Raw genomic sequence first — 17,328 nt, 5'->3', positions numbered from 1 at the left:
TGAAGTGTAAAGAAGAGAATTCAACTGGCAAACATTAAAAATGTCTCCCATTCTTTTTAGCTCAATGGGGCTAAATGCATGTTGGATTAATTAGGTGTTTGTTGCAAGCAATCAGCTGGGTCTATGCTGGAATGAACCAAAGCCAAGGGATAAGAATTAGGAACATGTGATCTGCCCTTTGGTTGAGCAGCTGTTACCGATCAGTAGTTTGCTTTGAATCAGAAGTGGACTAAAATTTATAATAGTCATAAAGCTACAGCCTCTTATATGCAATGCTCACTTTTGATTAATGTACTCCAATGAAGAGGGGAATCTTAAGTGCAGCTGTACAGACACCATACTCACAAGAAATGGACAGGTTTTGCTTTTCTTTCACTTCTGTTGACTTGAAAAAGACATTTATTGTGATGGGAAATTTAATTTACTCAAATGCAACACAAGCCAACTGAACAGCTTCCTGCCTACTTAGTGTTGGTTATGTTATTTTACAGATGATAAGCATAAGGCATCCCCTCTATAATATCCCCTGGCATATTATATAACAGATGATCAAGAGAACAAATGGAGGCCCTTGGCCCTGGGAAAGTTGCCCATCCCTGGACCATATCTCCACATCCTGTCTACAGCATTCCTTTCAAGACAAAGGATCAAAAGGGGAATGTTTTGGCTGTTGTCTGCTACTAAACATGCAATAATCAGAAAGAGCAGCTTTCTCCAAAGTCTGTCAACTGCACCCTTCTCAACTGTAAGGAATTTATTCTGCATCAGAATGGCAAGGAATCTGAATGACCAGCAAGTAGGTGCCAGTCATTGGCTGAAGAAGCAATAAGGGTTGCCGTGTGGGTATGAGTGTCGTGGCCATGACTACCTTTCCAAGTCTTGGAAGCCTCATGACAAATCAAGGATCTTTGCATAGCTGGCTTCCTTTCAATATTTGTAGAGACCTGCAGTTTTTCTTTTGGGTCCCCATGCTGATTATGGCCAAAGCAAAATAGTAGATCAGCTCTTAAATTCTTCTCCCCCTCCCTCTCTTTTTCCAAAGTAAGCTGCTAGGGGAGGAAAGTAGCATTCTTGCCAAAGGTCTTACTTGATGACTTGCAGAAGGCTTTTGTAATAATTTCATGAGCCACAGAATCTTTATTTTTGTATTATGGGATGAGAATTAAAGGGAAAACTCAGCAAGCATTTCTAGCCAAGGATATAAAAGGCTGCAGGATGGAGGGGAAACCTGGGTTCTCCTAACACATGGATGGCCAACTTTCTCAAGGTCAGGAGCCATTATTCAGTGTAGACAGGGACAGAGGGCTGCAGGTGACATTATAGAAAAGTTGGTGAAGTTATAGCAAAGGCTGGGGTTTCCCACTGTCTTTTTGATTATTTCTTAGTCATCTTTTTTCCCCTTCTTTTTTGGTGTTGAGAGTTAAGAGTAGGAATGCAAGCATCTGGAAGAAAACCCCTACCTTCACACCATTAAAAAAAAACCTTCCAATTTCTGCAAATGGGGTCAGAATTAGACTGCTGAAATTCGGTGATAAAATGGTATAATATTGATGACACAATTCTAGGCCATTTTAAGGATGGAGATGGGAGTTAAGGGTGGAAATGGAAGCGAGAGGCCAACATTTCTATTTCTACCTGAATTTTTATAATTGCTTTGTTGAAAATAAGCTATCTTGTAACCAGCTTTCATGAGTGCAAACTTGGGGTGTTGTGTTGCTGCAAATGGGGTGCAGGTCATGAGTGGTAGGTTGTTGACCTACCCATATCCAAGGCCCATGAGAATGCGGAACTGGTGAATGAGATTTAGACCAATATGATCTGCCAGTATCATTTTCATTACTCCCTTCCACACTGACCTACTTGTGCATTCTCTTTCTTTCTCCCTCTCTCTCTCACACACATGTGTACTCCTCCATCCCTTTAAAAAGAAAAGGAGAAGCATTCATTCTCTTCCTGGCACCTGGTAAAATAATTATTATTTATCCTTTTTAAAAAAAAAAAGAAAAAGAAAAAAAGGAACTTACAGTATTTGTTCCCATCCCCACTGCTGCTCACTAGGCAATGAGTAGAAACAATCCTTTTTTCTATTTAATTGTTCTCCGGACTTTTTCAAAGTTTGTTGAAACTGCTGGCTGACTTCATTTGGGAACTGGTGCTCCAGCAAGCTTTGTGAAATGTTTTGGAAACAGATTAATTTCCTTCCTGCTGACTGGAAAGCAGAGCGGGGAGGAATGGAACAAGCAGGTTAAAAAGTACTGGTAGGTCACTGAGAGTGTAGACCTGATTAACAGGGCTGGAAAAGCACTGCCTGTTAATCAAATCTAGAAGTTGAGTGGTGTTTTAAAGTGCAATGGAGATTCATCCTAGTGGTCTGATGCTCAACACTGTTTTTTCAACATTATCTGCCTGAGAGCTATAGGCATTGCATCAGGTTATGAACATATGGAGTGTATCATGTGAAATGTGTGCATCAATGGATGCATGTCATTTATTGTCTGCAAACATAGACCCAATAATTTTTTAACTGGTGGGTCTGTGTTAGCAACTATTCCCACATCCTCTATAAATCAGGCCTAGCAGAGCCATATTTCATAAGTAGGCACACTAGTGTCTTCCAGATATGTTGAATTTCAATTCCCTTCTCATTTAGCATGAAGAGTGGCAGGGGACTGTGGGAGCTGTAGGTCCAAACATCTGGAGAACATCTGGTTGCCTATGCTTGACATGCGTCATAGGGTTATGGGAAGGATTATTGAGATGATGTACATGAAAGGCTTTGTACATATTTAGGCAGCATCTCCTGAATCTGAGTTGCCAGATGCTACATTGCTGAATAGGAAAGAAGCTGACATTCAATACATCTGGAAGCCACCAGGTTGCCTAGTTCTGAAATACATCATTGCTCAGCCTGATTTATACAGGATGTGGGAATAGCTGCTGATATGGGGCCACCATTTAAAAGCTTATTGGGTCTATGTTTACATATAATAAATGACATACATCCACTGATGCAAATGTTTCCCATGATATATTCCTTAGGTTTATAGCTTAATACAGTGCCTTAGCTCATGTCATTCTGACCATTAGCCATGCTAGCAGAGGATGATGAGAGGCGTAGTCCAGCAACATCTGGGGACTCAAGGTTGTAAAGTGTGGCATCCATTCCTTACAGCATTCTGATGAGAAAACTACCCAACCATAACATTCTGTCTTTTCCTTTTATATAAAGATTTTCTTGGCAGAGGAAGTTTGCATAGGATGAATGCTATGTTTTCCATCCAAGTAAGCCTAAGACAAAAATATATAGCCTAGGTTGCCAGATGTATTTTATTTAAGGGAACATTCTTTACTCTGCAATGCCTCCATGCCAAATGTTTCTTTTCCATAATATTACCTCCTGCCTCCACAAAAGGCATTTCAAATCATGTGATGTTATTAATTGTTTCAGCCCCTTGAAAAGCCAAAGTTGCAAGTTTTTATAGAACAATAAACAATAGTTCTCTGTGTTGTATGCATGCCATCCTCCCCCAATTAGGCTGGATCAATTGGGAATTCTGAGAGTTGCTGTTACAAGACATCTGCAGGGCACCTGAGAGAAGGATGGTGGATGCCAAGAAACAATCTTAGCAAGTATATATGGAGACCAAACTAAATGTCATCCTTAGTTTCTTGTCTGTTGTGCTGAGGGGCAACAAAGCCCTTCCATTTCAGAGTTAAAACAATGTGTATTTTAAAACATTTTAAATATAATTTAGAATGGGACGCTTCCATAGAAAGGAGCATGCATTAATACTGTACAGGATATTTGTTTAGAAGAGAAAATACTGTCTATCTGGTCTGCCCTGGAGGTTATCCCATGGGCAACCTTTTTTCCATTAAAGGCCACATTTCCTCAAGAGGTAATCTGGGGAGGAGAAGGCCAAAGCCAGAAGAGATCAGGATACTCCTTCTGTCCTGACACACATTCTTTTTCTTTCTGTCCCAACCATTTATTGACTTCACACATTTATATATCCCCCCAAATACTAATGGTACTCTGAATGTCTAACCAAAGATAGAACATAATACACAGATCAATTAAAAGAACCAAGTTGAGGGCACTATAAAAAAACCATACCAACATGATGCACCCAGACTTTATTAAGATCCTGGCTCCTGTGCCTGGGGGAAAAACCAGGTTTTCATGATCTCCTGGAAGGCCAATAGGGTCAGGACTATCCAAATCTCTGGAGGGAGGCTGAGATCCATAATGGAACCATCATGACCGAGAAGGCATGCTTCCTAGCACCCACCAGCTGACATTGCTTCACCTAAGGGAGTGGGAGCATGCCCACTCAGCTGGATCTAGTGGAGCAGGCAGAAACTACAGGGGACAGGCAGTCTCATTAGTAACCTGGCCCTGTACCATGTTAGGCACCTTGAATTGCATCAGAAGCCTATGGGAACCAATGCAACTCATAAAGAAGCAGTGTTACATGGGTGTCTCATGGTGCACCCATGGTGCATGTGCTGCTGCATTCTGAACCAACTGAACCTTCTGAATGCTGTTCAAGAGCAGCCCCAAGTAGACTGCATTGCAACAGTCCAATCTCAAGGTGATTAGGGCATAAGAGACCATGGGTGGTAACTCCTGCTCTAGGAATGGGCACAACCTGAGCACAGTATGTATTTATGGAAAGGTCCTTCTGGCCATTGCTGCCACCTGCTCCTTGAATAGAAGTCACTCATCCTGGAAGACTGTCTTGGCCAGCAACCTACAAGGAAAAGATAAGTAGTTTTATCAAACTCCTAAAATGATCTCTCACACAGTGAATTTGAAATTAGGTCAGGGCCTCTATGGATCAAAAAAAGCATCAGATTCTAGGTTAGCCATTTCTGCCACACTGTCCTGCAACTAGACTTAGATGCAGACCTATATTGTTTTATGAAATTACAAAGCAAGCAACCTTGTTCATGATTTGTCCATTTCATTTCTCAATTCCTTGCCAGGTTCATCCTATAAAAATATGTCCTGCATATACGTTTTTTAAAAAAATCTGAAGGTACTGTACATATTTGGAGAAGGACAGAAATTACTAATGAGTAAATTTCAAACCACAGAAAGATGTGTATGGAATGATGCCATATCTGGATAGATTTCTAGACCTCCTCCAGGCATTCTCTCCATCCTACAATTAAAAATTATGGGAAGGAGCTCCACCTGCTCGCATGGATGCCCTTTCACTCATTTGTATCTTCCCTGAGTTTTTTTTTTTTTTTAAACTCAAAACAAGTTGTTGGGATAATTTACAAACCCACATAATTAAGATTTAAAATCATGCTTGAAACATTCATGAATGGACATTTGCACTGGAAATTTGGCATCCAACTTTGAGGAAAGATGCAAATGAGAGAAAGGATACATAGCTGGGGGTTCACCTTTCAGTGTGATAGTCCTCTCTTTCATGTGATGAAGATGAACAGACCTGAAAAAAACTGTTAGATGGCCAGACAGTTTGGGCTTTCAAGAAGATAACACCCGTGTTGAAGTTCTATAGTGTTTACTTGTTTCTCTTCTACCTCTGTCATTTGCTTTATGAAATGTTCCTCCTTCCCTCAACCCCCTTTCCTTATATGGGAAAAAAATAAAAAATGAAAGCATGTTCCAACAATTTGAAACCTCTCTGGTTCAAAATCAGGGCTACCTCCTCCCTCCCTTCTGATGGAGCTCTGCCAACCTAGGTCTCAGCAAATTGGGATTCTTGCAATGGAAAGTGCTAAAACAAGGTGACAGCTACTTATTATGAAATGATGCTGAATAGGCTTTTATAGAGAGAGAAGTTATAATATGTTCTGTTTGTTTGCTTTTTTTAAAAAAAAGTTTCTTCCAGCTCAACAGAGTGGAAGTGGTGACTGAAATACTAAAAATATTCTCCTGAGTTCATAAATGAAAGAAAATTAATGGGAAGGTTGAATTGTGATTATAAATTTATCTTCCCACAAGGTAATTAACAGAGATGACAAATCTGTCTATTTCCATCTACGTCACTTCCATGTGTTGAGCCAGAACAGGCTCAAATCTGTTCTGTCCTATTTTCATCTATTTTTTTTAATAAAAATTTGTATTTTTGTATGTTCCCTAGTATAAACATTTTGTACTAATTTTTCCTAATAATTGCATTTTTGAATTAATTACCTCTAAGGTATTCTTTCTGAATGCTTTCCCCCCTCTTATGCAGATATGATACACACAATTGTCCTTAATATGCATTTTTTGAATATATTTTTCACATGCTTAAATCCGTAGGAATGCACAATCTGGAAAATTTCTCCTCAGCTCTTGCTTTAAGAAATGCAAGGTTACTTCATTTATTTGCATTGTGCTTTTCAGGGGCTAGGAAGGGGAGAATGGCATGATTATAATGTTGTTAAAATGGAAAGAGCAGAACTTTTGGACAAGGCTTCATATTTTCAGGGTCCTTGGTTGACCGTGATGCTGTTTGGTGGTAATGATGTTTGGCACCATTCCAAATTCCAGTGGCTTCATCTCTGAGGGTTCTTAGTACCATATTGGTTTGGGTGCACACGTATGAAGCTAAGGCTACACATGCTGGTTTAGCCTCAGTGTCTCGGCATCTACCAACTATTGACCTATGGAGGGCATTTTTTTTACCTTGCCTGAATATAAATAGAGCTATCTTTACAATGATGGGCACTGCTGTATTCCTGAAGGCGGAGGTCATTGTACATCTGCCCACTGGGAAGATACCAGGATGTATCTTCCCTTCCCACTATACATGTCTAGCCCCCATGGGCTCAGGTAAATATCTCAACAGAGATCATAAAACAGCATAATTTCCAAATGCATTCTTGAAGCATAGAGGAGCCATGACCATTGGAAGAACAGGGTATCAGAAAAATAAGTTTTGCTGCACTCCAAAGCCATGTAATAAAATATCCTAAAAATGCGACAGGGAATATCCAGGCAGGGTTATTTGTGGCAGTCTTTAAAAGGAATATTAAAGGGCATGAATGAATCCAGCCTTAAATATTTGAGAGAAAAACAACAAAACCTCTCTGAATGGGGGTTCCTTATTTAGGATTTCATGTGCAAATATCTCACCTTTGTAGCCCTCATGTTAGCCAGTTACTAACATTAGATTTCAAAGAATAGTTACATGGCTTTTGTTCCTAGCAATATATTCCTTGGTTTGTCCCCTCCGTCACAAATTTCTGTTATGCCGCTGCTGCTGAATCCCATGCTTGTTTTGGTCCTCTAGGTCACTGCCAGATATATCAAAAGCTCCCATACATACTTTGTGCTGACCTCAGCAGCACATATACAAAAAGTCCATCTACTTCGCAAAAGACTTAAATTGGCAACTTAACTACTGTATGCATATGTGAAAGAAACACAGTGTCTTTGCTGCCCAAAATGGCATTTAAACTAAATCTGTAGCTGTGTTTCAAAGAGAAACTAGGAGGCCTGCCATGTTTTTCTACTTGCCCGTTGTGGAAGACAGTTTCCACCTTTCAGTTTATTCTGCTTTTGTAATCTTTATTATTGCTGTTCCTCAAGACTTAAGCAGTCAGTACTTTCAGATTAAGTTTTGGGATACCTTTATGGGAATAATTTATCTGATCAATCCACTAAGATAAATTATTGTATCATGTATTCAAATAAATTGTCTCTTGCCAATAAAATGTTTATGACACAAAGCACTGGGCTTCTTATCTTACATAGTCCTGATACATACACATGTGATAGCATAAAATTGACCCTTCTATATCAAACAATTTGGGCTGGCATTCTTAGATATCTAATGCTATGTCTGACTCAGGTCAGGAGCCAGATTCTGCAATTTATGAGTTAAGTCCAAGCAACCAAATTACAAGTGGTCATCACTTAATGACCACTCGTTCAGCAACCATTTAGACAACGCTGAACAAGTGGTACTTATGACTAGTCCTCATACTTATGAGGGTCACAGCATCCCCACAATCACATGATTGCCATTTGTGAGCTCCTTTGCCAGCTTCCTACAAGCAAAGTCAATGTGGAAGCCAAAGGAGGTCACAAATGGGGATCACGTAACGTCGCACTTTACCACTGTGTCACTTAGCAAGGGAAATTCCAATCCCAATTACTGTTGTTAAGTGAGGACCACCTGCAAGTCTAATTTGTGAGGTACGTTTTACACTTACATCTGAGTCTATGAGTAATTCTAAATATAGAATTATGATTTGTACCTCAGTCTACTTGCCTGAGTAATCACATATAGGATTATGCATCCAACCTCCTGCTGAAATTAGACTTGGGTCACATCTATACATTTCTTTAACTTCAGCTAAAGGATGTCTAGTTAACTGTTCCTGAGGGATACCTCTATCTGAAGGAGTCTTTCTGAACTGAAGTTAAAGTTGCATTTTCCATAGCATAACACAAATCTTGTTATCTACATGATGTGTGAAGCTTTGATACAACTGAGCTGATGACACCACAGGGAATGAGATATACCAAGATCCAGCTGGATGCTTTTTGCTAGTGTGGGCATGCCACTTCCCTCCGGTCACCTGTGGTGGCTAGAGGCTGACAGGTAGGTCCTGTGGTGGTGAGAGAGTATATTTATTCTTACCTACCAAACCCCATCGCATGGCATATTGTCAGGCTTGTGGGCTGCTTCAGCCAGCACTGGCCCCATGTACAATGTGTTGATAACCAGGGTACAGTCTAACTTCCTTACTAGAACATTACCTGTATATATGAATCCTTATCTGTACATTAATTCAATAATTCGGGTTTTCTCATCTTCTAATCATCACTCTCCAATGTTAGCAAAGAGTGTGGTCATTTTGTCTGTCTCCCAGGTGGGAACGAGAAGGGAATTGGCTTCCTTTTGCCTAGAAGGACAACTTGTAGTAAATTATCAAAAAACTAAAGTGCTAATCTTAGCATGGCAAATAGTAGGATGCATATATGGCAAATTAATGGGACTCCAATAGGGCAGGTATATACTTATAATTTTATCTTGGGGTGCAGTTCCAGGCTTCCTTATCTCGGAGCACACAATTTCTCTTTTCGGGCAAGCGTTGCCCAATGTATCTCCATAGCTATCTTAAGATTCTTCCATTCAAAGGGGGCACATTTTATTCCTGCAGCTTGCAAGGTTTTTCTTGCTAAGGTGGTTTCTCAGCTTCTTTATGGTATTCAGATCTGAATTTTTACAAAGTTTAATATCCTGGAAGCTGTCCAGTCCAAATTTATAACAGCTATACTTGCAGTTCCAAGATGCATCAAAATGCTGCTTTATGGTCAGAGTCAGGTTTGGTTTCTGTGGGTGCCAGAGCTTGGTTCTATCTCCTCAATTTCTGGTTAAAATTGATTTTTTCCCCTTGTGGGTCTGGCTCCATTTGTTCTCAGAGACGGTTTTAAATCAGCTGTGCTTAGGTCTTTCTCTGGAAAGCCCCAGTCCATTAGAGTTTGAAAATGCCAGGAGTTATCTTAAGCAATGTATGTGGGATATTTATTTATTTTTTTTATGGCCAAAAGGCCCAAATAGCAAGTTACAAATATAATCTAAAAATTGGTATTAGATAAAACAGTTTAACAAGTAAAATATTGAATAAATATTACATAATACACTGAAAACCCCAACTCATTGATGTGTTACTAAAGCTTTGTTTTTATAACCATAGGCAAAAATCTGGCCTCTGTAATTTTAGGATTTTCATCTGCAAGTAAAACTTTAACATACTCAGAATGGTTTTGATTTTAAAATAGGCTAGATAGCTTCCAGTGGAAGACTCTTATAAATGTCACAAGATGATAAAATATGATCCACCATTTCAAGATCAATGCCATTATAGGGGCAAAATCTTTGAGAGATGGGAATTTTTGGAAATCTACCATATAGCATATTTGATGGCAACACATTTAAACTGGCTTTTGAAAAGGCTATTTTGTATTTACTTAAATATACTAAGCTATTCAGGTATTTAGGAAGTTGAAAAGTATATCTGTAGTTAATTCCAAAGGTTACAGGTGAACACAAAATTTTGGCTTTAGCCATTAATTTCTGTACTGAATTATCCCATCATCTTTGTTTAATACAATGAAATGCTGATATCATACCCCTGGAAAATAAATAATCAGGATCAATGCCAAACCAACTAATCTTTTGGGTCACCTGTTTAAACCACATATCTGCAAAAGATTCATTTGGGATTTCCTGAAGCAATCTTTCCTTGTTTTTAAAAATGTATATTTGCAACCAAAATTTAATAGTACTTAGCCAAGCCTTTGTTTTCAAAAGGCGTTGCCCAGTTTCCAGGAAAATAACAGAATTTGGAACACAGCTTGGAACAATTAAAAGAGATCTTTAAAAATTCACCTGCAGATGGCTATGTTATTATTGGCAAAAGTAATCCAAATTGGAGCTCCAAATAAAATTTGAGATGCAATTTTTGCATTAAAAACCTGTACTGCTGCAGGACCAAATTTCCCTCCTTATGAATGAAAATATTTAAGCAGGGCCGTCACAGTAGATTTTGCTTTCAGAAGTTTTGCCTTGCAAGGATAGAGCATGATTAATTAAATGCCCAAATAACTAAAATTCTGTACTTGTGTTATCACATGATCTTGAATTTTTCAGATGTACTTTTTAACTTTTTTTTTTCAAAATCCAAAATTTTAGTTTTATCATAGTTATTTGTAACTGGTTTTCTTGGCAATGCTTAACTAGTGCCTCAAGTAGGTGTCTCAATCCTCCTCTCTCAACATGGCTGGCAACATGGTACATTAACATGGCATATCATCAGCAGTGTTGGTATGCCACACTGATTTCTCCTGCTCCTGCCGCCACCATTACTCTGCATGATACCTGCCAACATGCTATTCAGTAGGCTGATCTAAAGTCAAATTCGTGCCTACTAGCTCGCCTGGGCAGTATATCAGCAAGTTTGTGGGCAGGTTATGTTAAGCAGGAACTTTCCAGTGTAGCTTTCCAGTATACCAGGAAGGAAGAGCCTCTCCTGATACATCAGAAACCTTGTAGTGCTTGATTCACAGAGCTTCAAGTGGTCCATGGGATACACTGTAAGGCCAAGCAGGAGTAGGAAGTCTCCTCAGCTCACAGATTAAGTTTTGAAAGATGAATAACCATCCCGCCCACCCAATCACCAAAACTGTTCTCTTAGCCCCACCCTCACACCATGTTCAGGAGTACAACTGGTGGACATTTTCCCATCAGCAGCTATTAGGACAGCCCCGCTCACTGGCCTCATTAACAAGGCAGAGTAGAGGAGAGACTGGTTTTGTAGACAGAGGAAATGCATGCTGGCCTCCTTTTGTTGTGCCATGGGTGTGAGGACAGCCCATTAAACCAGCTCTCTGGATGTATCTTTAGAATGCATAACTTGGCATTGTGGTATTAATATGGCTATGCCAGCTATTGGCTAATAATGCTTGGAAAAATTAGCTATTTCCCCTAAAGCTTGGAAAACAGCTTGGCTTATTCTGGGGCTGATTTTAATTTAAATCAGACTCAGCTATGCTCCAGATATCACTGACAGCATGGTGAGGTTTTCATCCTCTGCCAACACTGCCTCCAGTGAGGGTATAGTTTCATTCTGTCCGTCTTCCAATCCCCACCTGATTTACTGTTTCAGCAGAATATTGAGAAGAGAGTCCTTGGTGGTGTTTGCCACTGGATTGGCTATACACCAGAAAAACAGAACAACAGAAAGAACTTTTATTTGAGCACATATTATGAATGGCCAAGATTTGTGTTTCTGGGTTTTGAAATCTTAAACTTGAGACTAATAATAATGGTGATCCTTTTTAAAAATTGGAAGCCTCCCACACATATACTTGCTTAGCTTCCTCTTTAAAACTTGTGTTGACACAGTAATTCTAGCTTTTTTTCATGTTTCATTTGATTTCCCAATTTAACTAAGATATCTTCCGTAATTTCACTATCCCACATTATTCCACTCATTAATAAAATAAGATAAATACATAAAATAAAAGAGTCCTTAAATGGTGGGGTTAGGGAAGTTCAGGGAAAAGTAATTGTCAAATGCCAACCCTGCTGTCTCGCAGAAGATTATGGTGGTTCCGTTAGTATCAACAAGAGAAAGGATCATGGAATAGAAAGGGGGCATTTTTCTAACATTCAGTCATAAAACCGTAGAATGTAATTGCTAGAAGGGAGTTCTACTTTGGGGATTTTCTAGTCCAGCCCCATGTACAGTGCAGAAAAACACTACTATGGCATCTCAGACATCAGCATCAGGCTCCAGGCAGTTTGTTCCATTCTTGAATTGTTCTTCCCACTAGGAATTTTTTTTCTTGATGTATAGTCAAATCTACTTCCTTGTAATTTAAACCCACCCTCTTTTTGTTGTTCCTTCTTGAACAACTCTGAACAATTTTGCTTCATCCTCTATATCACTGTCCTTCAGATAATTGAAAACAGCTATCATGTCTCCCTGCAGTCTCCTTTTCTTCAGGCAAAATATATCAATCACCTCCAGCCATTCCTTATAACTCTTTTCAGGTCCTCTAAAACATTCATTGCTCTTCTCTGGACACACCGTCTCTGAACACCCAAATCCTTTTTGCATGAATTGTTGACTAGTGTGGTCCTCATGCCTTTTATTTTTCCTACCCAAATGTAGAACTTTGTATTTTTCTCTGCTAAGATTCATCTTGCTGGGTTTGAACAATGTTCCACTATCAAGATCTCCCTAAATCTTGATACTCTAAATCCAAAAGATATTGTCCTCTAAAGTACTTTTCCCCTTATCTTTGTGCTGTCTGCAGATTTGATAATAATATATTTTAAGCCCTCATCCAAGTCATGTATAAATATGTTGAACAACACAGGTCTAGAAAAGAGCCCGTGGTATGCTGCCCAACACTTCAATCTTGAAACAGAACCATTCACAGAGCTCAGTACAACTGTTTACCTCCTCTGTATCTCTCTAATAGAAACATAGTGCAGCACAGTTTTTCGTATTTCCCACTAGAATCTCAAGGAAGAGTTCTTGAATGCTTTGTTGAAGAAAAAGTTCACTATGTCCACCACATTCTCATGTTCAACTAAACTGATCACTTTATCAAAAAGTCAGATTGGTCTGGCATGATGTATCTTTGGTAAACTCATGCCAGCTTCTGCCAAGTGATGTAGTCCACATTGACCTGTGTCCTGTTGCTTCTCTCATATGAAGATAGGAACAATATTTGTCCTTCTCCAGTTCTCTAGCACTATGCCTATCCTATGATTTCTCAAAAAGCACAGAAACAGGCTCCAAGATGATATCTGCAAGTTCCTTCATGAGTCTTAAAAGTAATTATTCTCGTTCTGGAGATCTGAACTCATTCGTGGTCACCAAATACTCCCTAATAATGTCTCTGTTTATTTTGGGTTGCCTCAACTCCAAATGGTCTATGCTATTTGGAAACCTGATTTCCTTTCAATTCTTCTGGGAATCTGCATTTTCATCCTTTTAGGTACTTAAGGGGTGCTGTCATATGATCCACCTCCCACCCCGGTTATCTCATATAGATTTAACTTTATTAGCTTCAAAAGTGGCAAAGTTTATGGCACACTTGTTACATTTGGGAATTTATGGATCCTGAGATTTTTCTATATGCATCTAAATTCCCATTTCTCTCTGTAGACCTGCTATTATAAGCATAAGCTATATCTTTCTATATGTGAACCAGATTATGATCTGCCAATCTTCCTTCAAGAAGAAGAAATAAAATAAAAATAGCAGCAGCAGCAGCAGCAACAACAACAAAAGAGTAAACTAGCATGCTTCCTTTACCTGATGGATAGCACTTAATAACAATTCCAGCTGTCTCTCAACCAGATGACACTCTGTTGATGTTATTTGAAAATTACCTAATTTCTCTTTAATGTTGAAGTAGCTATAATACACTTAACTGTAATAAACTGTAATAAACTGTTTGTAACAAGTAGAATTCTACAGTGGTGGAGCCATCTATATGACCTTGGTTGACCTCAAAAGGGCTGAACAGGATTAAACCTGGACAACCAGGAATGCTTAGTGCTGTGGACTAATCAGGGAAGTTGAAAAGACACCCCAGAAGAAGTCAGTGACACAGATCTCTGCTAGAAAATTGATTTTGGCTCAATGGAGTCTTTATCCTTCAGCAAGCAGATCAGTCCTGGAGGAAGAGGAGGAAAGTCCATGGAGAAGCAAAAGAAAATGGAATTGGTGTCAACTTCTTTTGGGGGAGAAGGGTTTTTTTTTCTCCTATTTTTCGTGTTTCATTGTGGTCACTTGGAATGATTTTTTCCAGCTCTGAAGCTAGCATGGTTTAGAGAGTATACGTGGTATACTGGGATAATACAAAAAAAATTATCTTGAAGATCCTTGGGCACCCACAGACGTGATCCCAAAGGATTCAAAAATAACTTTACCTTTTCTGAAATGTATCTAATGTGTTTTTGAAAACTTGGGGAGACAACTGTACAGTCTTATAATGGACTGGAAATTATGGGATTTTCCCCCGTGTTCATTATTCTTGTCTTTCTGTTTTGATAGTTTATATTTGGGGAGAAATAATATCATGTGTTTCTCTTTTCTGCTGTCAGCTAAAAATGGCAACAAGAAAGGTGAGAAAAACAAGAAGAGCAATGAAAGAACACCAGACGGCGACTATGAAAGGCGAAGCACTGGTGACGACAGCAGGGAAAGTAAGTTAGAGTGTTTGAAGATTTGTTTGCATTTCTTTTTTGGGTGAACCAACTCTTGGGACAAATTTTAATGAAGCAAGAAGAGGTCCTAAAAATAAATATTTTATATTAGGGAATATGAAGGTGGTTCATTTCAGTGGTTCCTTTTTATTAAGAACTTGCTGAACTTTTTTGTGAACTGCAAGAAATGCACTTAAAGGTTAAAAAAAGGATAAATGTGGGAGAAAGGGAAGCAGCAGATTGGTCTCTCCAGGCAAAGGACTTTGACAGTTTAGCTCTAGATTTAAATACCAATTAAATTTCACTTTCCATTAAGATTATGCAATAGATTTGGTTGAATCCTGAACTGAAGAAGAATAAATCAGAATCAGACAGATCTGAAAGACATCAGAAGAAGTCAAAATCCAAAGCTTCACAAATGATTTGGCAAATTAAAAAAAATATATAGACACAGTGCATCTATAAAGTGGCAATGCTGCTTTTCAAGCTTCTATATAATACAAAGAGCAGGATGATAAGCAGGTGGAAGAGAGAAGGGGGTGTAGTTTGGCAACTGACAGCTCTAGCTTTTAATTACAGTATCTGCTTTTACAGGATTCTCCAATTATAGTGATCTGTGTTGAAGGATGTTGACGTTGAAGTAGTATATTGTATACCTATCAGGATTTCAGAATCAGAAATAGAGACGTGGCTATTTCAACCCATGATATGTGGCACATTTATTTTTAGCATTTCTCTCTGCCTGTTCCAGCACGCATCCTGTCTCTCATCCCCTCAACCAAACAAGATAGCATTAACTGGATGCGTTTCCAGGAATCAACCTTTCCTTGCCAAAGTTTCTGATTGTACAATTTAAGTTAATCAGGGCTTGAGCAGGCTACTCCAAGTTATCAGGACAGGACAGGAACAAGTATATGTCACGAGGCTGTTGTGCTCCTAGAGATACAACACTCTATTACAGCTTGCTGTTCCTTGGAGAAAGATGAGCACAAAGGAGTCTCAGGCAATCAATACTTGGGTCTTAAGGCTAGCAAGAAGTGTCTCTTCTGTCCCTCTCAGTTTTATGCTTGAAAAAAAGCCTATTTCCCTCTGTGTACTAATAATGATAGCAAGCCACCACACTGATTACACTGTTTTGTATAGGCTTCCTCACCTTGTCTTATTGTACCATTCTGGTTATGTAGAGCAGTGTTTCTCAACCTTGGCAACTTTAAGATGTGTGGACTTCAACTTCCAGAATTCCCCAGCCAGCCAAACTGGCTGGGGAATTCTGGGAGTTGAAGTCCACACATCTTAAAATTGCCAAGGTTGAGAAACAGTGATGTAGAGACTGGGTGACAGTAGGAGCATGATATCAGCTCCAGTCACCTAGCTGAAAGCCCTGTGCAATAAAAGTCAGCATACTGCTGTTGCTTTGGCAGCAATGCTTCTTACTTCCATGCTGAAGCCTCTGACTTGCAAAAAAATCCTCCCTCACAATTGTAGCAGGAGGAAGCTAGAACACAGCATAATAATCAACACAACATGACATAATCCATTGATCAAGAGGGGCTCAACTCCCCCACTGGAAAAGCAGTGGGGTTGAACCAGTGTTGGCAGGGTTGAAGAGGGGCAAGGAGGGTAAGGGAACAAAACCTATGAATCTACTAAAACTAAGCAGAAATCCAGGTAAAAGCATAGTGAAGATACACTCTGTTTTTCATATTTGGCACAGCACAGGAAACTTATAAAGCCATGCACAAAAAAGAAGCACATATTTATTTTATTTATTTATCACCTATTTATCATTTATTAACATATATGCCTTCTGTGAAACTTGGGCTTGTGTTTTATCAGTGTTCCATGGTGGGAACCAGAGTATAAAGCTACTGTCAAATATAGGGAAAAAGCAGAAAATTAAAAGACATTAAAGTTATCTTAAGCGTCAGTGAGTTCTGAGTTAAATCCACAGAACTTGGTGGCAGAGCAGGGAACTATTTTTCCATTTTTTTTTAAACTGTAGCATAATTTGACTTTTCCTGTGAATTGGCTTTTTCAATAAACTAGTAGAAAACACATTTTCAGACAATTACATATACATACAAATCCTAAATATTTAGGATGTTCTCAAGCATAAGAGCCACTGCACTAGAAAAGATAAAATATGTGCCTTCCGAAAACAACAATCACACAGTCTGGTGATTTTAAAAAGTTCTTTCATTGTGTACAGTGGCAGCTTTATCAAGGATGATAGTTCAGCCCAGTTCTTGTCATCTTTTGAAAATTTTCAAAGTTTAATTATTTTCTGGATATGTGTACAGTAAACCATGCAGATGCTGTAAATATTGCAAAGGGTTAGGGTTAAGGTAATGCTATGGTTGATGTTTGCATATAATATTTAAGACATCTACTATCAAATCATAGTGAGACAAGCAGCTGGGATGATTGGACAGCCAATTGTTCTTCCTTTAATCTTCTGGGAGGTTAGACTTGGATACCTTCTGAGCTAACTTCAATCCTTGTTTAAGGAGCCAAAGCAACATAATGTTATGCCAAAACACTGATCTTCCTCCTACCTTGTGAGAGAGGGGAGAAAGGAGAAGGAGAAATCTTTTTTTCCCCCCCTCTCTCTCTGCTTTTT

General features: G+C 39.0%; 1 protein-coding gene and 1 long non-coding RNA gene across 2 annotated transcripts in view; one reads left to right on the top strand and one right to left on the bottom strand.

Annotated features, from left to right (window-relative positions):
• The window catches only part of LOC148213599 (uncharacterized), an 82,951-nt gene extending 80,585 nt beyond the window's left edge, over positions 1-2,366 (bottom strand). Inside the window, exon 1 of the long non-coding RNA XR_015794389.1 lies at positions 2,025-2,366. This is a non-coding gene — a long non-coding RNA (uncharacterized LOC148213599). The remainder of the gene's footprint in view (positions 1-2,024) is intronic.
• The window catches only part of CPXM2 (carboxypeptidase X, M14 family member 2), an 82,611-nt gene that overhangs the window by 2,205 nt on the left and 63,078 nt on the right, over positions 1-17,328 (top strand). Inside the window, exon 2 of the mRNA XM_088132037.1 lies at positions 14,607-14,708. Within this exon, the coding sequence (XP_087988163.1) occupies positions 14,607-14,708 (102 nt within the window). The remainder of the gene's footprint in view (positions 1-14,606; positions 14,709-17,328) is intronic.

Source organism: Python bivittatus, unplaced genomic scaffold (genome assembly GCF_059951505.1).
Source record: "Python bivittatus isolate LINGU-HERP-01145 unplaced genomic scaffold, Pbiv_v1 ctg000980_np1212, whole genome shotgun sequence".
In the NCBI taxonomy this organism is placed as follows: Eukaryota; Metazoa; Chordata; class Lepidosauria; order Squamata; family Pythonidae; genus Python; species Python bivittatus.
Note: the sequence above shows the minus strand (reverse complement) of the source record. Positions and strands in the feature narration are given on the sequence as shown.